This window comes from Crotalus tigris, unplaced genomic scaffold, assembly GCF_016545835.1.
Source record: "Crotalus tigris isolate CLP2741 ecotype Arizona unplaced genomic scaffold, ASM1654583v1 scf7180000017668.6805642782:7212621, whole genome shotgun sequence".
In the NCBI taxonomy this organism is placed as follows: domain Eukaryota; kingdom Metazoa; phylum Chordata; class Lepidosauria; order Squamata; family Viperidae; genus Crotalus; species Crotalus tigris.
The window spans coordinates 215,182-236,931 of NW_024096554.1; the positions used below are offsets into that span (position 1 = coordinate 215,182).

The following is a 21,750-nucleotide window of genomic DNA, read 5'->3' on the forward strand; positions in this document are numbered from 1 at the left end:
CAAGAGGAAATTGGCCTCTAATGTATTAAATTAGGCCCAAGGACCTCTTTCTACTAATTGATTCTAATTCAGTTTCCAAAGCAATATATGTATACATTTGACTTATTCTTTGATCAGTTGACTATATTTCTATTCTGTCAGTGCTATGAAAAAAGAAAACTTTGAAGTAATCTTCTTCATTCACATTAAACTGAAAGTCAAGAAGATTTTACAAGTATAACCCTTTCCTCTCAATGTCCATATTAACTCTGGAAGAGCTAAATATGCCAAGATGTTGTATAAGAAAAAAATAAATTGCTCTCCTGTTGCAATCCCAATAACTATCAGTTTGTCATACGCTCACCATATTTTAAAAACAAAGATATTAAAATCAGGTAAGTATTTAATATCACTTCCAGTGTGGTCTAAGCAAGATTCCAATAAAAAGTAGCACAAACTATGGAAGATGAGAGAAGCAAGATTTTAGAAAATGTTAGCCATTTAGTTCTGGCAGGAAAATGGCAATGATTTTCAATATAGACCTGGGTTTTTTACCACCTGGAGTTATTCACTTCAGAATATATTACTGCTTGTTTTTAACAACTATCAGCCACTGCAGCATGAAAATTCATAGATGCGCAAACCATCATTAGCACTGTTCTTCTTTCAGACATTCAGAAATAGATACGCAATTTGCATACATACACCAAAATGATTCCTTAATCATGAAGATTCATGCTTCCTCAAACAAAAGGGGATTTTAAGTCTTCTAATCTCAGAAAATTAGGAATATATAAATTCTGTCCTTTCTTCTATAAAGTCACTTACTTGACAAAGAAATTTTTCCTGTTTATCTCTTTTTGTGAAGCTGCAGAGATTGTACTGAAACTTCGTTGGAAACCTGAATGAAAAAAAGCAGAATAAGCTTTTAATTTAACATGCAATATATTTCTATGGTGGTTTGTAATGATGAATCTTCAGCTATTTTGGACTATGAGAAAAAAAATGAGGTCAGCTGAAAAAACCAATGAGGAAGGCTACACAAAAAGCCAAATAACGATCTGTAAAAAAGAAAGTATACTGAGAACAGAAAGCAGGATGGATCACAAGAAGATGAAGCAAGAAAATATTGTACACTCTTGGTTTCAATATAATCAATTGTTAGCTAGGTGGAGTTTAGATCAAAAGATTGGTATTGCTTTAGAGAATGTGAATTTGATAAAACAGATTAAAGATCAAACTTGAGCTCATATAAAGAGAATTTATAATGTCTTAATAGAATTGGATTCTGAAACGGAACTAGTTAAAGATTGTATGGTAAAATGGGCACAAAATATTCAAGAGCCGATTCTGTTGGACACATGGGAGATAATTTGGGTTAGAAATGTAAAATTTACTCAAGCTCAAAGTTTGAGAGAAAATTTTTATAAAATGTTTTATAGGTGGCATTTGGATCCCCAAAAGTTGTCTTGTATGTATCCTAACTTGCAGCCCAAATGTTGGAGATGTGGTAGTTTGGATGCAATTTATTTTCATATTTGGTGGACTGGTAGAAATGTAAAAGCTTTTTGGACAAAAATTTGGTGGAACATTCAGAATATTTTTAAAAGAAAGATAACGTTTACTCCTCAACTATTTTTGTTGGGTATTATAGTAGATGTTGATGCTAAAGAAATTAATTTGATGTTGAATTTAATAACAGCAGCAAGGCTGCTGGTAGGGCAATATTGGAAGAAGGAAAGTTTGCCTACTATAGAAGAATGGACACTTAAAGTGTCAAACTTAGCAGAAATGGCTAAGATTTCTGCTTATTTGAAGGATTATTCACAAGAAAAATACATTTCGGTTTGGAGAAAATGGATAGATTATATTCAGAATAAATATGGGACTAAAAAGTTCCATTTATTTTATGAATAAATTTTAGAATATTATCATTGTTATTATTACTATTATTAATAATAATTTAGTATAGTGTAAATTTAGTATACTGGTATATACACATTAAAAACACAGCACAAAAAAGCTAAAGTAGTTAACTTCTAATTTGCTAATGATTCAGTCTATATTGAAAATATAACTGTTTTTTTTCTAACATGAAACTTTAAACTTAATCTCTGAACTGAAATACTTAAAATAATGGACACTTGTGGATTGATCTTCAATATATACCTCAGAATTAGAATATTAACTCAGAATCTAATATTAATATTAGAATACTAATAAAATCACACACTTCGGGTTTTATACAAAAATATGCAAAGTAAAGTATACATTCAACATTTAAGCTTTTAACTGCATTTCAGAAAGATATATCTGTAGAACCCAGGAATCTAGAAATACAAACTATAGATCTCTGCAATCTCACAAAAAATCCACTCTTCTTAAAAAAAACATATTTAAATCCAGAAATGCTTTAAAAAAAATAAAAGAAAGAAAAAGGACGTAACATTTGTTTTCCCAATTCATTCTCACTTTACATCAACAGCAAATATATCATCTTCAAGAATCTACAATTTCTGCAATTTCCATAGGTAATAAAAACCAAAAACAGATTCATGTTGTATTCTTACCAGGGAAAGAATGATTCATTTTATTTGAAGTATCTGTGAGAGATTCTAGTGATCCTGTTAGCCTGCAAATGAAATCATGTATTATTTTTTTCTCACTCAAGATAACAAAAGAAAAAGAAAAACAGTATAATTCTTCCTTTACTCTAGCACTGGTAAACACCCTTCAGCAGATAACATACTCCGGATTGAATTTTCTGAAATCAGAATATAATTTTCCCAAAACTACAGGTAGTCCTCAACTTACGACCATAATTGAGCCCAAAATATCTGTTGTTAAGTGAGTTTTGCCCCATTTTATGACCTTTCTCGCCACAGCTGTTAAGTCAATCACTGCAGTGAATTGACTTTGTTTGTCAGAAGGTTGCAGAAGGGGATCACCTGACCTTGGCATACATCAACGTTCATAAATATGAATCCATTGCCAAACATCTGAATTTTGATCACATGATCGTGGGAATGCTACAAAGGGTGTAGCTGTGAAAAACTGTCGTAAGGCACATTTTTCAGTGCCGTTATAATTTTAAACGGTCACTAAATAACTCTTGTAAATCAAGGTTTACCTGTAATGCTCTGAAGATGGATTTGCCCTTTAGTACTCCTCTTAATCCTGAATCAAGTTCCTTTTATTAGTTGAAGAAAATTGGTCTAACATGATCAAGAATTAAGTGCTGGGACATTACTGCAGAAAAACTGGTAATGGAAGGCCAAACTAGAAATGGGTCTTTAGAATAGAGAAATAGTTTTCCCCATGATTCACACTGTCCCCATGATTCCCATTCCCCAGAGGCAAGAAGGACAGAATAAATACCTATTGAAGCTCCCTAAATAAAGCATTTCAGGGATCAAATACTCTGCAGCAGCAGAAAATTCTGTTTTTCACCTCTTGTAGTTAAATAGCTATGAATCCCCAAAAGCAACTACTGCTAAGAGAATCACAATTCCAAAATATGTAACTTAGACACAAAATTTCTGACCCTGGTGGAAGATTACCATGGTTCCATTCCAGCTTCTTGTCTTGCAGCCAACACAGGCGCTTCTTTGTTCTTTTTTTCTCTGTAAATAATTTATTGTTTATCCTGAATTCATGTCATTCTTTTATGCTGTCCGTGTGTTAATTTCAATTTTCCACTGCCCCTTCTCCAAGATACTTCTCAACCTAACCGTGTTTTAGCCTCAGTGTGTGCACTCTTCATTTGCCACTATTTCCCCTTATTTTCCCACCATGGTATTTTCTCTTCTACTCTCTATGCCACCTCAAAGTCCCTCTCATTCACAACACTGAATACTGTCTGCAATTTAGTTAATAGTAACCAATAGTGGAACAACTTGCCTTTGGAAATCATTGAGTGCTCCATCACTGGAGGTTTTTAAGAAGAGACTGGACAGTCATGTCTGAGATGGTATAGGTTCTCCTGCTTGAGCAGGAGGCTGAACTAGAAGACCTTCTAGGTCCCTTCCAGCTCTATTCTATTCTATTCTATTCTATTCTATTCTATTCTATTCTATTCTATTCTATTCTATTCTATTCTATTCTATTCTATTCTATTCTATTCTATCTCTACTCTACTCTACTCTACTCCACTCTACTCTACTCTATTCTTAATTTATTTAATAGTAACCAAAGTGCCATCAAAGTAGTGTTAGCTCTGAATGCCCACATAGGTAGATCTGTTTCCATCCTGGCCCTTCAAGCCTCCCCATCAATCATTTCATTCTGCTTTATAGCACCAGAAGTTAAATGAAGATTTCAGAAATCTTTCTTTCAATTACGAGATTCCAAATACTGACATCAGATGCAACTACTTTTATTAAAAAGAAATTCAAAATACAACTGAACTTTATTATCTCACATTAGTCTTGACTTATTAGTTTCTTTGGCCAAGCTTATATCAGAATAAGGATAATCAAAATTTGATAGAAGAGAATATTGCACTGATGATGTCACCTAGCTTGGTAATGAAACCTTGGCAAGAAAACCACCAAACTTAGACAGCACAAGAATCTACAGTTTGGCAACAGTGATACTGATCTAGGCTTCTCCCAAACCGGAAAAGGTTTCTGAATGAAAGTAATACAATAAAATATATTTGATGCTGAAACCACAGTCTATGACACTTACTTTTGCACTCTAGAGGGTGGTGCAAAAACACCGTATCTGGGGGGGCATCTGAAATACTGTATGCCTGCAACTGAGCCATCATTCTTGCCACGAGGTTTATCCAGTTCTATGCCATACCAAAGCCCTGCAACAAGAAATAGCTTTTTTTATTTTCAAACGGGGTGTTACTGTTCATTAAAAAGAGTTTCATTTGAAAAGAAATGCTCCTCACAGTTTGAATCTGCAGAACCAAAGGAGGGGAAAAGCTGATTCAAATAAATAAATCAACTTCAGTAAACTATCAAGGCAACAGCGTTTTCTCAAGATTTGTTTCAGCTTGCATTTTAGTATTTAACTCCACTACATGTACAAAGAAGCTGATGGACTAAGGAGAGGAAAGTAGGATATCAATTGCTAAATACTGCAATTCAATCTAGGGAAGAACAACAAAGCTTTAAAATCAGAGTTTTCAGTTTAGAGGAACAATCAGTGCTTCAGAGGCAACTGTGACATCTGCAAGTTCATCAGTAACTATGCATTTAAATAAGTTTTAGGATACTGTACTTTAAATTCTCTCAGATGAACTAAAATGCTACCGAGTACAATCTTTTGAAGAAAGAGAAGACCTGCTCAATTATTGTTGCTAACTAGCAACTCAACTTCTTCAGTCTTCTTGTAAGACTTAGGACAGTCATTTTTTCAGTTAGGTCCCCTCCAATGTATCTCTAATATGTCCCATCCTCATATATTTCTGGTCACAATTTAAATGCTCAGAGAAATTCCTTCATCATTTCCAACAGGAAAACAAAAAGTTGATTCTACAACTAATACATTTGTAGCAGAATATTTTCTTCAGAAATTATCAATTAATAATTTATTGAGTTTTAGGGAGTAGCTTACTGTATACATCAATTAGCTAATTAATTACTATTGATGTTTAGTGTAATTGCTATTGGTTTTTACTGTAAATCTATTCATTATTTTATTAACTGTAAATATTTAATTGATATTCTATACTGTTTATGAAAATTACATTACATCTTTTAATGGAAACTGAAAGGCAAACATGTGATAAACAATAAAGTTACCTGATGCAAACTTGGTTGTCCCATAGAATCTAACTATTCCAGTTCTTTGTCCGACCACCAGTACTCTTTCTCCAATCTGAATTTCCCCTTCCTCAAATGCATTTTTCTTTGCAGATAGAAAAGTATTGTTTCCTTCTGTTCAATTGGGTTCACAAAATGCAGGAGATATACAAATTACATAAAATAAAAAAATACTTATGAACTCATTATTCACATATAGGCTCATCACAGTCAGTTATGCTCTGACAGCATTAAATAAAATTACAGTATAAGTGTAATATATCTGCATGATTTTCAAATTTAGCAAAGACAATTACCTATAAATATAGGAAATTAAGATTGGTACTATAGAAGAGGCTTATATTACTGTACAATTCACTTCAAATATGTGAAATCTAAACAATTTCAGCCAGAGAAATTATCTTAGCTCCTGCTACCATTTGTGATAATCTATTTTCTTCCACAGCCAATCCTAATGATTTTTAGATAAGATATATTTCCCAGGATTGCATAAAGCAGTCAGAAGCATCTGACCTCATAGCAACAAAGCAGCTGCATCCTGTGGAAAGCTAAGATAGCTGCTTTGAAAATTGAGCCTAGTTATCTATGCAGGCACAGAGATCACAATTGGAGCATTCTCTGATATTGGGAGAACATAAGAAAATTACTTTTTTCCCATTAAGTATAAACTAGAAAAATGAAGTTTTGCACAGAGTTTCCATAAGGCCCACAGCTGGCCTGGTGATTTGAGGTCAACTGCACTTACCAAATATTCCCTTGCCACTTCACTCACACTTCCAGGAACAACAAAACTTACCTGGAAATCACAAGTATTATAGAATTTAACAGCTGCATTAGAGCTTTAGATAATCAATCTTCCCATATCTCTATCCTTATAATGGTCTATTACAACAAATAATTGAGAGAAAATTGTACCAGCCATAGATTTGGATGAAATTGGGTGGTCTTTCATGTTTTCCTTATTACTTGTGGAATTACATTTCTTGGGACAATTCAGCTTGCTGTCTAATGATACAGTTGAGGATGAAGAGCTACTGGATCCAAGGTAATTTGCTAAAAATAATAAAACAAAATTATTCAGCTAGAAAACACATAAACATATGAAAGAAGTGTCATTTTGTCACATTTTTCATTCCTTGTGAGCATAAAACTAACTGATCATGATGGATACCACTTAGTTTTTCAAGTCTATGTTACTAATATGTAATACTTGTAAGCCTAGAGCATAAATGTAAAAATAATGCAGCCTTAAGTAATAAAAAATCTCGGTTCTTTGCTTTTGATAGCTAGTCTATTAAATCTTTGATGAGAAACAGGGGGAATGACATTTTGTAGATGAATTATGAAGTGCATGGACTAGTGCCTACAGCATGCTGTTATACATCATATTAATATTAAAATCCTGTCTATAAAGTAAGATTGGAAGGTAAATCACTTTCCTTTCAATTTGTGAAATGTTGATGTACAAGCTCCTTATCAAGATTTATGCCTATCTGTCTCTTCTTTCTATAACTTCCTCTTCTGGCACTTTTCACCTGACACTAAAGATTTTGTTGATTAGGCCTGAGGTTATTCATCCCTAGTCCTGGAGATAATGCTAGCTTTTATTTTAGTTACAAACAGAATGTGGGCTTTAGGAAGCACAAGTACCAAGTATAGAAAACATCACAAAGAGCTTTCAAGTAGCTGCAGCTCCTTCTTTCATGTACCCTTAATCACAATCTATATGAGTATTAGAACCTTGAACTAGTATTTTGCCAAGCATCTTGAGATCCTCAGCAAGATTCATAATCTTTACAAGAGAACATCCTATTTCATGAACAAAGTTTTCCACTACAGAACATGATGAAAAATTACTGTGCAATGAAAGAGCATCTCTAACAGCAGAGAGAGATTGGTATCAAAGGACCAAGCATTTTACCAGTCACACCCCATTCCATTCCTCTGTATCTTAGTAAATGCTACTGTCTTAGTGTTAAAAGGGTATATTATAAGGATAATTTCAGAAACAATAAAATAATGAAATAGGAGGAAATGTCTGAATATGTCTGAAAGTGTAACCCTTTTTGACTCTCAATGAGGAAGGAGCCTGTCAGAGACATAGTCTGGCACTCCACCAGTGACGGCCAAGATGTCTATGTTAACTGTGTAAAACTCATGTTTCCTCCTTTTTCAAGTATTCAGTTTATATCTCTGTGGGATTTAATTTATTTTCTTCTTTGATTTTAACATGCTGGATTTATTCAGATTTATTTATTTATATTTTATCAACTGATTTATTTCACTGCATTAGTTGTATGGATTGGCTTGAGATCCATAGCATACGCTTATTTATGAACACTGTGACTACCGTATTTTCCGGCGTATAAGACGACTTTCGCAAGCGTTAAAATCGGCGCCGAAGTCGGGGGTCGTCTTATACACTGGGTTGCCTTATACGCCAGAATATACGGTACTTATAATTACCTGCGCATTTAAGATTATTATCTATACTGTTAAATAATAATCTTATTCACAGTTCCATTGATCTCTTTTCCTCCCGCACTTTTCCTTCTGAGACAGGACTAAAATATTCTGTTTTGAAAAGCATTGCTTCTCTTAAGGCCAGTAAAGTTACTATCCTCACATGAAGACAGCAATTGCTGCTGTGGCTGGGTGCAGCAGCCGTACTCTGCAGCAAGCTCTCTGGTAAGAGGCTAACTCAACCTTGGCCCAGTATTTGAATCAGAGAATGAGAAGAATGGGCAAAGGGCCCTAGAATGTAACTTACGGCCTCTCAATCAAAATATCAGAAGGTGGACTCAGCACCAAGCAGTAGGCAACCTGCTCTTCCTTGTAGCATCACATTCATCTCTGCCCATGTGCAGACTACCCACACCCAGCTCCACTGCCACCATTACCTCCAATCTTTCCTTTCCCTTCTCCTCTGTGGGCAAATACAGCAGCCACCATTTTGGACAGTCAGTTAAACTGTGTGTGTTCTCCCCAGCTTCTGGGTGAGATTGGATTAATAGTACCTATCTCACTAAGAGAGTATAGCTTGGCTAGGGCTAAGAAACTACCCATTGTGGAGGACTCCATAAAGCCATTGGCCACTTTTCCAGCACTTCTTTGCTAGGAGCTTACCAATGGAAAAAAATGAAATTTGGTCTTCTACAAAGTCAATACTCCCTTCATTAAATAAGCTAAAAAATAAAGTAGTTTTGCTTTGGCTGCTCTCTCCATAGCTAAACAGAAATAGGCACAGAAGCATAAAGCCCAGCAGCTGGTTGGGATAAGATAACTCTCCAGTGGACCAATTAAAGCCCAACAGATTACTGACTCTGAATACTCTTCTTCCATATGCATTAGAATCCATCTGATTGAAAAGCAGTTTATGGCTGAAATAACGATGAATTATTATTCATATTTTAATTCATTAACCTTCCAGCCAAGCATTCCTATATATAAATAAGTGCTACTGAAAAATAATTACCGTAATTTCCGGCATATAAGACGACTTTCTAAACCATGCAAATCTTCTCCAAAGTCGGGGGTCGTCTTCTACGCCCAGTCGTCTTATACGCCAGAAAATACGGTATATATCCTGGCATAAGCAAACAAGATTTTCAAGGAATGGAGAATCTTATCTAAAATTACCAATAGAGCATTGTTATAGATTTCCCTTATCCAGACCAAATATAACAGCCAAAAATATCTGGAAGACACATTACCTTGTTTACCTGATACAGTTTTCTTTACTTCTTCACTGCTTACAAATGTGGAATTGGAAGTACTATCTTTTCTGGATAAACCTGTAAGCCAAACCAAACCTATGAAGCACCACAATCTAAGTAACACATCCAAAACATCTCTATATATATTCTCTGAACGTTTATAGATACAATTAAATATGTAAAGAAATAGTTATACAAATCCTCTATTTCCCTCTAAAGGATAATGGAATATTGAAAGCCTCAGTGGTAAACTCAGCTACAGGTACATGAAGCCCTTTCTTGCATTTCACAAGCCAATAAAATCAATATTATATCAACATGCCTTCTTCAATCTTCAGTTGAAGAGATCTCAGAGATACAGTAGCAACTAGACAATCCATGACCCTTGGGTAAACATTTCAGAGATATTTCCTTACCACATTCCTCAAAGCCTTCAAAAATGGCAGAGCTTCTAATATACTTGAAAGTTCTTAAAACGTCAAAGAGCCGAGGTGGCGCAGCAGTTAGAGTGCAGTACTGCAGGCCACTTTAGCTGACTGTGTTCAGAAGGTCAGCGGTTCAAATCTCACCGGCTCAAGGTTGACTCAGCCTTCCATCCTTCTGGGGTAGGTAAAATGAGGACCCAGATTGTTGGGGGCAATGTAAATATATATATATATACATTGCTTACTGGTGTACACCGCTTAGAGAGTGCTCGCACTTAAAGCGGTATATAAGTCTCATAAATAAATAAATAAATATTCAGAAAAATATCTGCCTTGAAAGTAGCTCATGTTGAACTGTATAGCCCAATCAAACATCAGAAGTTTATCACAGGAGATGTTTTAAGATACTTTTATTACGTTATAAACATTTTATGTTTTATAAAATTCGCCAAATTTCAATCCCATGGGAGTCATGTCCTGGCTTTTGGGCACATTCTATCAGTTAGCCCATTTGAGGTACCTTGGTTCAAAAACTGTTGCTCAATGATGCATTATATTGCCCAGTTAAAGGTTATGGGGACAAGTGTTTTAATAGTTTATAAATAGATGTGTCTGCTTTTAAATAAACTATAGGAGATTTTAAGCAAAGCTCTTTCACATTATATCAATTGTAATCTGTTATTTATATAAGCTAGCACTAAACACATTTGAAAATATCCAAGCCTATTTTTTAAACACCATAAGCAATTATTTGCCAAAAGAATATAGCCTAATAAGTATACAACCTTCCATGCAAACAAAACAACAATGCAATATTTCATTTAGCTCTAAAAATGTTTGAATATTGATTGAATATTAATAACATGCTTTAAACTTTTAAAAGAAAATACAAATTCCAGAAAAAGAATCCAGAACACACACAAAAAAGATCAGAGTTATTGCCCAGTGTATTAAGCACCTATTTTGCATTAAAAGTTTTGAGCTTTAGGACTGGGAAAGATTCTTATCTAAATCCTAAGACAGCTACAGATGGGTAATGTCTGTTAAATATGCTAAGGCAGCAAAACAATTAAAATAGGAGAAAATACACATTAGTCCTGATTATCAATGCATGTTGGGTTTATTCCTAATTAATCTTTGTCAGCCTAACATTATAATACCTTTTATTGCTTAAGTCTCTGAAAACAAAGGCTGCCTACAAACCATGAATTTTGATTTTGGGCTGGAAATTGTTACGCTTCCTGAAATGTTCTTTTACTTCAAAGTAAAGTGTCCCCATGCTTACCAGAATTCACTTTAGAGGTTATGTGGGTTACATCAATTTTCTTGGATTTGATTATAGGCAAAGGTCGTGAGGAAGACGCTTTTGTACTTTTTTTGTGTCCAGAAATCTTACTTATTTTAGAGAGTGGTGCAAAGATACCTGGCAGAAAAGATACATGATAAGGTACAATCCTTTTTTTTTAAAGAGGCTCGTACAGCACATTCAAAAAAACTAGAAGCTTTCATGTGTGAAGAAAACTTAAAAGCAACATAAGGCAATATGCAATCAAACAAAACACTGCAAGTGGTCTTCCGCTTATGACCACAATTGAGATTGGAATTTCCATCTCCAAACAATGTGGTGGTAAAGCAAGACAACCTGTGGCTCCATCACTTAGCGATGGCAATCCCAACACTCCCCGATACCATTGTTACCAGTGGTTCTTGCCTATCTCCCCCATCTCTGCCCTTCAGACTGCCCTGTATCCTACCTAGTGGGATGGCAAGCAGCCCCAGAAATGCACTGCTCTGGGGACTGCTTACCATGCTGCTGTAGTTCTGGGCTGCAAGAAGCCCCTGAGCCACAGCACCGTGCAAACCTTCAGCTGCCCCAGCCCGGACCAACAGTATGGTACCAAGATGCAGCACTTGGGAAGCCCCAGCAAGCATTCATTCACCCAGTTGCCTTCTCTCCAGTTCCCCACAGCAAGCTTTCATCTTCTGCATTCAGCTGTTGTGAGGCTGGGAGCCACATGTAGAAAGAGCCAAACCCTGGTGCCTTCCCATTGGGGGAAACTATTTCCAGCCTTCCCCATTGGCTGGCATTCTAATTTGCACTGCACTGCTGGATTGGGCTTTGAGGGTGGGGGAAGGGGATGTTTAGAAGCATTTGCTGGAGAAGCTGGAGCACCTGGGGTAGCACAGTGGCTGCAAGTCCGAAAAAAGACAGCAAAGGCAGCAAGGCACTTGTACTTGAGCTGCAGCTGGGTGCAAAAAGTGAAAGGTCAGTGTGGGGAACTGGGAAAGAAGGCTGTTGGGCAAACGAACGCTTGCTGGCCCTTGCCAGTCACTGGAGATTGTTGCACCACTTGCTGGTGGTTGCTGGGAGCGGTTGCAACTTTGTGCTGTGCTACAGCTCAGGGGATTCTTGCAGCCCCAGAGCCACAGCACGCCAAAAAGCCTCTGAACCACACCAGTTCTGTGGCTGCTTGCCACTTCCCAAGGCAAGGTGTAGGCAAATACAGCAATGTATTAAACATCAATTTTAGATACTCTACATAAATTTGGGCATATCACAAGTAACCAAAGTACACAGCAGTACTGAAAATAGGAATAAGAAATATCAATATAAAATACAACATTAGCATGCAGAGTAAACAAATATCAATAACTACTAAAGTACTTATTTGGATAATTTTCACTAGTAGACTCATATATTAGACAAATGAAAAAATGGGAGAGATGTGAGAGAAATATGAAGAAATTTAAAAATTAAAAGCAATACCATGTTTTGGAGTACACTTGAAGTACTGCACTCTTCCAACAGTACCGTTGTTTTTGCCATCAGGTTCATCCAATTCTATACCAGCCCACTGCCCGCTGGCAAATTCTGTCATGCCACAAAATCGTAATGTGCCAACCTGGAAAAGATATAGATATATTCAACTATGTTGAAAGAAAGTTGAATGTGACAACAGAATATTATGTTCTGAAATTATTCCAATTCAAAGAAAAAACTGAAACACAGAATGTGTTTATTCTTCATGGTTCTTCATGCCAACTGAAGACTATGGGTAGAGAAGCAGTTCCAATCTTTATATATAAAGTATTATATATGAGCATTTCAGCACATCTCATTGATAGAACAGGTTTTCTTTTGAACAGGAGAAACTTCTTGAAAGGAAGTGCAGCTTGACAATGAAACCATCACCCGGAGGGATGATAGGGTTTTACATTTTATTTTACTTTGCTTTGTTTTTTCAGCAGTCCTTAAGCACCGACTAGAAATTCCCATGGGAATTTTTTATATTTTTTTTTACATTTTATGTCTTACATTTTATACAACTGTACTATGACATTTTATTTTATTACAGCTCTAAGAACAGAAGTTTCTTCCCATATTCTCTTGTTTTACTCATGGCTAATTTGGGATTTAGAAAAGGAGAAGTGCACCTTCATATCTTCTTCCTTCTTGTCCCTCTATTCTTTAATTTCCTTCTCTGCTCTTTCACTGTTAGTCCAAGGCATGCTCACCAAAATGTTCCCTCTGCCTTTGTTTCTATGTCTTCCACCCCCTGCTTGCATGGTCCTCTTGATTTTAAAGCTTACCTACATCCAAGAAATACATTTAAAGCTTGTATCAAAATGCTATAAAGAGAAAAAGAGGCAAAAGAGTTGTCCCTGTGCTGCTCTTCTCCCAATTCCAAAATTTAAAATGAAGGACCCTTCTCTTTGCCCTGCCTGCAAGTGCTGCTAATATTTCTTAAGAAAAGCCTTCAAGTGGGAATTTCTCCATGCTCCATTTCCTTCAACCAGGAGCTCTTCCACCAATAGCAACTTGCATCTTTCATTTTAAAGCCTGAGTGAGTGATGATCCATCCTCTTGAAGGCTATAATTACCAGGCTATAAAGGCCTTTGGAACAGCAAGTGAAGAATCTTATCCAGGCCCAAAGCAGGTGGTTGATTGACTTCTGCAGAACTGACAGTGCAATGTGTGGAAAGCCTCTTTGAGTCAGAATGTGGTTAAATGTCATTTATATTTCCTCCTCTGCTGCTTAGTTTTATGAATCTGAAATAGTCTTCTCCTAATGGCATAGAAGGGAGGAGGACCCCAACTAAGGGCTATTATAGGTGCAGGGAAATGGAGCTCTTGGAATTAACAACAAAGGAAAAGAATTAAACACCTGACTCCCTTTTTACAGGGCTGGTGGTTTTCCTCCGTTCCGACAAAGTATGGTAACCATACTGCCCATCCTCTGGCCTGCAGGTGCAATTCTTAAATGGTGGATCAGTGAATAAGATCTCTCTCATCGATTATTTAATTATGAATAAGGTTCAATTTGGTTTGTACCACTTTAACTTGGATCAGACAGCTGTTGTGTATGTGTATGGGATAGTCTCGGTGCCTTCCTTATGGCAGCACCAAAACAGATCAGAGATGAGAAGAGGGAATAATTAAAGGATAAAGAAATGTTCTTTATCCTTTCATCCATGCCAGTCTACAGTGTTTGACTGAATATCATTCACTAAATATAGTACAGGAATTGTGTCAGAGAACCACCCACGTTACTACTCAGCACTCTCCCCAACTAAGCTGACAGATGGTTTTGGACTTGATCTTAAGGATTTCCAGAATAACAATTCTGAAGGAATTCATTATCCAGGGCAACCATGATTGCAGCCCTTCAAGATTTTGTGATAGCCATAACGAACTGCCCAACTTATTACTCAGGTAATAGATGCTCAGATAGGACAATAGTCTGAACCAGGGGAATTTAAATCTGTTTCTTGTCACAGTGAGAATATTTCTAATTTATACTTGCAATAACTTCCTTTCTGCAGAGCTGAAGTACTAATTAGAATTATCCAAACTGAAAAATAATGGTTGATGATGGATTCTATAAAAGCGTAGAATAGTGATGGATGCTCTTTGTAAAACCTTAGTTAACCCTTTGGTTAATATGACCTGGATAGTTCACATGATCACTTCTGGATATCCTCTACCATTATGCAGCACCCCGTTTAGGTTTTACACATTCCAGCTGAAGACAATGAAACAAGTGGAAGACAACTAGAACCCAGATGACAGAAAACTAATATTAAATTTGATCCAATACCGATCATGTCTTTAATGGCAATGATGAAGAAACAATATTTTCTCCACTACTAAGTCATCTCAATGATGTTCCATTAGAGCTTTTCTAAATGATTCAGAGTCCTCTGGAATCTGGTTCAGAACAAGCTGATATGTGGAGAAAAAAATGTATTTGACATGAAGTCTTAAATCTGAACTAGAGACACAAGTATCCTCAGTGGAATGAAACGTCTTATTACTTGAGATTGTGCACCCACCTACTTGGACAGAGCTTGCTATCTCAGTCCAGGTCCTGGTAATTTGTTGGTTTGATTATTTGAATGCATTCATACATGTAACTGTCCTTGAAGACAGTTCAGGAACTTCAGTTAATTACTGCAGTGAGAGTACTGACTGGATTTAAGTATAATGAATATAGTATGCCAACTGTATACAATCTTCATTGGCTCTCAATTTCATTTTTAATTCTAGAAAGCCCTTCACTTAAAAAGTCTTACAGAGCTTGCAATTACAGTAATTGAAATCATGTCTCTTCCAGCTTTTTTTTATATCTTAATTATCATACTTAGTTTTATAGACAGAAATTCAGGATATAGACAGACTAAATAAATAAATACAGAGGATTGGTAAGCGGGACTCAGAAATTGGCTTTTTCCATGGTTCTTGCCAACTCTGGGTTACCTTCCCTAGGCATGGAACCAATATTATTGTCTCCTCAGCAACCAAGAAAGATGTTTTTACTCTCCCACATTTAATGAATTAATATTTTAATATTAAATATGTATAACAAATAAACACTTTGCTCTGTTGTTTTTAATTGTCTTAGTGTTTATATTATCATGCCTTTTATTATTATACTTTTGTGCAGTTTAATTACTATATCAAACTTTAATTGCATGATTTAAATGTGTTACAAGTCACCTTGAAAAAATGATTTTGAAAGTTAACATACATATTTTTCAAAACAAATAAACAAAAAGTTGATCTCTTCCAGTTTTATGACCTTATAACTAAATGCATCCACTATCTAAAAGTATAATTCTTTTAGATTTGAAGCAAACGTTAAAATTCTCAAAATACTAACTTTGGCTCAAATAACTATATCGCCTTAATAAAACATATTTTATGTTGTATTTTAACATCCAAACTTCCAATTTCAGATTATTTGTTGGTCACTATTATTACTATCAAACATGCTGGATTATAATATAACATTTAACCAAGACATCCTATTATCTGATTTACAAAAAAGAAACTTTAATTTAGCTTGTTTCAAAAATTTTATTGGAACCATTGTGTTTTGCCCTTTACACTTTATTAAAAGCTAAGAATTAATTTGAGCAGTGTCTAGTAATAGCAACTAGGGTAGCTATGCTACACCTAATCTTCTAACAAAACAGAAATGTGACAGTTCTATGAAGTTTCAAATACTGAATTTCTGTTCATAATGTTGTTTGCTTTCCAAAGTATCTTTGTAACAGATAGAATTCTTTTTAAAGGTAATCAAGCACAATTTACATTTTAATTAGAAATTAAAAATAATACAATTAATAGAAGCAACATATGGATCAATAAAGTTTGCAAAATTTATTTTAAAGTCCAAAGTATAGTGTAGTTTTATGAGACTGACAATCAACCTGATTCTATGTTTGCTAGTTCAGGACAGAGAACAGGTGTATATTCCTCAGGTGGACAAGGATAACATAATTTTTATATACTGTATCTAAGTGAGCCAGGTACAGCTCTCCTTAAAAAATTAAATGTTACTAGCTGATGTGACAAGAGCTACCGGGAGAATAATTCAGCTTGTTGTGATTAAAAGCTCTACATACAAACCCAGAAACATTTTCAATCCAGTTAATTTTTGATTCACAATTTGCTTATCAAAACATACCTTCTGTCCTGCAATGACAACTCGATCTCCCAGTTTTAGGCCAAGTAATTCAAGCATGTCTTTTCCAGTGACATTATCATAATTTGGAAGCATTATATTGGAAAGGTCACAAACCAGAGGTACTGCATCTAAAAGTATCTGTTTGATTTCTTTAGCGCTGGCTGCTGCATCAGCCATTTCCAATGGCATATCTACTGGATCAGGAACCACATCAGCAGGTGTCTGCCCTTTGTCATTCTGTGGAACAATAATCATCAAAACAAGGGAGTAAATTCAGGCACAGTATTAATCCAAATTAAAACAGAGTTATTAACAACTATTAAATAATAATCATAAAACACAACTGCTCAGATAGATCCTAAACCTCCATTGTCAGGATTAACAAATTTCAAATAATTTACAAAAAAATCTAAAGATACACAGAAGTACAAATATAATTTACACATATTTTTTTCTTCATTTTTAACACATTTCCAATATAAAACTAAGCAAAGCATTTCTAAACAATTATTATAATTCAGATTCAGTCAGATAAAACAAATATTTGATAAAATTGATATCTTACCCTAAAAGCAGGGTTAGCACCATGTTCCAATAGACACTTTACAGCTCGAGTACATAGGTTGAAGGCAGCAATATGCAAGGCAGTTCCAAAATCAAAGTCACTGCAGGTGGCATCAATATCTACAATTAAGAACCAAGTTGATATGTGGATGTATCAATGCTGTTTTATCCTGAATGACATACTATGGGTAAAAACAATTACTAAACAGACATTAAATATAGCCAATAGAATTCAAAATCAAAACAGAGAAGTCAAATAGTCAGTCACACACTAAACAAACCCAAAGGTATTTGTTTATTTATTAAATTTATATGTACCTATTTTTCCCAAATTGACTTTTTAGCAATAACAGAGAAAACATAAATTTGCTTGAATACAATTCATGTGTCAGATCAATAAATACCAACTTTAAAACTATCTAAAAATACTGGAACCAGAGAGGCTGGGATAGAGAATTCAACACCAGCAATAGCAAGAAAAATTCCTCTCAAGCAAGCAAGAAAAACAGGAAAAGAAAGGTCAAGTTGAAGGGGGAAATTTAGCAGAATCTTTGAAGGAAGGAAGTCCTGTTAAACTCTATCTCCCTTCCCATTGCTATTTTTCTAAAAGCAGAGGAAGAATTGATCCTTAAAAATGCCTGAGAACTATTTATTGGCCCTGTTCCCACATCAAGTTTAATTAGGCCAGGGAATAAGTATCAAGAGGCTGAAAAATTAACACATCAGACAAGAAATTGAAAAAAATCACAGAATCAATTGAATTCCTTACTCTATACAGGAATCCAAATTCAAGCATCCCTCACAAGTAGATGGAAGTGTAGGCTCTACCAAAACCAATGGAGGGGAGCTCACTACATCTCAGGGTAATTGCTTCTATTGTCAAATTGTTCTTCCTTTAGAAAACTTTCCTTTCAACTGGAAATTGCTTTCTTGGAATTAAAAATCTATTATCCATGCCTTGTCTCTAGGTATGGCAGCAAATAGGTCTTAGAGTTCATCAACCGGACATCTATACTTTTATTTGATAAACGGCATATTTCTTAGTCTAATTTTCAAATTAAATATATCCATCTATTTAATTGTTATCCCATTCAGCATATTCTCAGCTGGCTGGCAATCAGACTGTCATAGAACACTTTGTCAAATGATTTAAATAATCAATATTTATTATAACTACAGCACTATTATGGAAATAAAGAGGGGTTAATTGACAATCAGGTTGATTTCTAATAATCATATTTTCCAATATTTTATTTTGATTGTTTTATTCATATTTGCTTTTTAATTATGCCAAAACAGCTCTTATTACATTGCTTGCATTTATACAGATTTGTGGGGAATGGAAATATTGCATATGAACATTTAACTTTTTTTAAAAAAATGCCTCTCATAAAATATTAAAAATATATCTTTTGCTTTCCCGTTTTTAGTGTTAATGATTTGTTCATCACTGTATATTTATGTATATTTTAAAAGATTGGTCTACATGTGACTTAACATTGCCCTGGGAATAATCAGTATTTCAATTATTTGTACCTATTATATCTGTACAGAGCATTAGATTTTTTTACAAAGTGCATTGATATGAGAGAAGCACTCCTCCTTAAAGCTTCAAATCAGTTGTGAACTCCAGAAAATTAGGCAGAGGTACTTTGAAATCTTTCTCCAGTTGTATCCTTGTGCATATTTATATTTTTTCAAGTTCACATTGGTCAATCCACACGAAGTGTTATCTGTGCATGCATAGGCTGATGGTTTAAATTCACTATCTTTTATTTAAAGGCAGATACAAATTATTTTCTGATTGTTTAAACAATTTAACTCTGGAAACCTATGAAGTATCCAAAGGAAGCTCTCAGTTGCACATGTACCCTATTTAAAGACAGAATGAACAAGGATAAAAGGGAGCAAAGCTAGCTTAATAAATCATGGGTAAAACTAAACCTACATTTGAAACAACTGAAAGAAGGCAATATTTAGGATGAATCTGTACAATGCAGCAACTGCAGAATTATAATTATTAAATTTCTAATATGGGTGAGTAATTTATTTTGCTTCTGCCACTAGCCAACTTCCAACTTTGCAATATTTGAGATTGCAAAACAAGAATATGGCAAAGGAATCCAAGGATTATTTCTCTATATTTGCAAATGTCAATTCTCACGTCTACAACCTGCCTTCCAAGCTACATGCCATTATAAAAGCATTTTTTAAAAATGCAAAACATCTGAATAAACTTTAATCTGATATTTACCAGACATTCTGCATAGTTAAAACTGATAAATGTGTAAGGAAACTAGAGGTGGTTCTTGACTTATGACCACAATTGAGCCCAAACTTTCCATTGATAAGCAAGTTCCATTGATAAGTTAAGTTAGTTTTGCCCCATTTTACAATCTTTCTTGCCAAAGTTGTTAAGTGAATCACTGCAGGTGTTAAGTTAGTAATTTGATTGTTAAATGAATCTGGCTTCCCCACTGACTTTGTTGGAGGGTTGCAAAACGTGATCACATGGCCCTGGGACACTGTAACTATCATAAATACATGCCAGTTGCCATATGTCTGAATTTTGATCGCATGACCATGGGGTTGCTGCAACAGCTGTGTAAAAAATGGTCATAAGTAACTTTTTTCAGTGCTGTTATAACTTCAAACAGTCACTAAATGAATGGCTATAAATTGAGGACTACCTGTATAAGCACTCTAGCTTTCTGGATCAACTTGATTCCAACAAATGAATGCCAAAGGTTTGAGTAGAAAAAAGAAATGCTACTCCACAAACTTTACTGCATTCTATTTGTAGATACAATTTTTGGATTAATTCAAATGAATGCCAGGAGCCAAAGAAAACAGATTGTTAAAATTTCTTCCAGATTTTATTGTCGTTTGTTAATTTTTTGGGAAACCAAATAAGTACATTTCTCTTTCAATGTTATATAAATATGTCTCCTTTTCGTTAGACAAAAGAAAAATATGTGGAATAAGGTCAGAAAATCATTTAGCATCAAAGAAAACACTAACGGTTATTGACAGTCCTCATGGCTGTTATGTAACCACCATATTGTTTCAAAATGCTCACATTGGTTAAGCACTTGCTCAAAGCCATCCTCTATGAACCAATACTCCCTGTATGTAAACATGCAGGCTTCATTAAAAAAAAACACAAATTAATCTTATCATGCACCATGAATGGTTGCGTAGGTAGGATATTCAGCAGTCTAGGTTCACAGGGAATACTCTTTCATGTGATTGCCACATTGTAACTTATTTACACTCTCTGCCTCTTACAATATGGCTAATCTTATGCTGTCGACTGATTAGATCTAATGATGATCTAAAGATCTAATGGTTTGCTGGAGAAGTGAAGGGCTCACTCCTTATCATCTACATCACCAAAAAAATAAATGTGCTACAAGAAACTGGTAATATAAATCATTGCACTATTGAAGAGGAGAACGTGGATTTATCAGTGTGCTAGAAATTCTGAGAAATTTTGAAGGAGAAAATTACATTTGGGAAGAAAAGAAAGAGAAATAAAAAAGCAGAAATGAGTAGCTTGTTCCATCTTTTCTAATTCACACTGCTTCAAGCTGAAATTAAGGCTGCATTAACAGAGGGATAGAATCAAGATCATGTGAAGTGTTAATACCACTTTACAGTGCCTTGGTAAGGCCACACTTGGAATACTGCATCCAGTTTTGGTCACCGTGATGTAAAAAAGATGTTGAGACTCTAAAAAGAGTACAGAAAAGAGCAACAAAGATGATTAGAGGACTGGAGGCTAAAACATATAAGGAACGGCTGCTGGAATTGGGTATGTCTAGTTTAAAGAAGAGAAGGACAAGGGGGGACATAATAGCAGTGTTCCAATGTCTCAGGGGCTGCCAGAAAGAAGAGGGAGTCAAGCTATTTTCCAAAGCGCCTGAAGGCAGGACAAGAAGCAACGTGTAGAAACTAATCAAGGAGAGAAGCAACCTAGAACTAAGGAGAAACTTCCTGACAGTTAGAACAATTAACCAGTGGAACAACCTGCCTCCAGAAGCGGTGAATGCTCCAACACTGGAAGTTTTTAAGAAGAGACTGGACAGCCATTTGTCCTAAATGGTATAGGGTTTCCTGCCTGAGCAGGGGGTTGGACTAGATGACCTCCAAGGTACCTTCCAACTTTACTATTATTATTATTATTGTTGTTGTTGTTGTTATTATTAAACTTTATAGAGCATAAACATAAAAATGGCCATCTCGAGGAAGGGGAGATGAGTTGTCATGTGTTATTAAGAAAACAAAGATGGTACAATTTTCCAAATAATAATAATA

The 21,750-nt window shown here is 35.2% G+C and overlaps 1 protein-coding gene across 5 annotated transcripts in view; it reads right to left on the bottom strand.

Moving 5' to 3' along the window:
- Positions 1-21,750, bottom strand: part of CLIP4 (CAP-Gly domain containing linker protein family member 4) — a 44,514-nt gene that overhangs the window by 5,263 nt on the left and 17,501 nt on the right. For 4 of the 5 annotated variants that reach the window (XM_039337030.1, XM_039337026.1, XM_039337027.1 and 1 more), the window contains 10 exons: positions 17,435-17,553; positions 16,870-17,106; positions 12,665-12,800; positions 11,183-11,320; positions 9,470-9,550; positions 6,672-6,809; positions 5,736-5,870; positions 4,669-4,792; positions 2,550-2,611; positions 808-880 (listed from right to left, as the gene is read on the bottom strand). In XM_039337030.1, coding sequence (XP_039192964.1) covers positions 808-880; positions 2,550-2,611; positions 4,669-4,792; positions 5,736-5,870; positions 6,672-6,809; positions 9,470-9,550; positions 11,183-11,320; positions 12,665-12,800; positions 16,870-17,106; positions 17,435-17,553 — 1,243 coding nt within the window. Of the gene's footprint in view, positions 1-803; positions 881-2,549; positions 2,612-4,668; positions 4,793-5,735; positions 5,871-6,671; positions 6,810-9,469; positions 9,551-11,182; positions 11,321-12,664; positions 12,801-16,869; positions 17,107-17,434; positions 17,554-21,750 lie in introns of those variants that run through there. The other variant, XM_039337031.1, reaches the window with a different exon arrangement.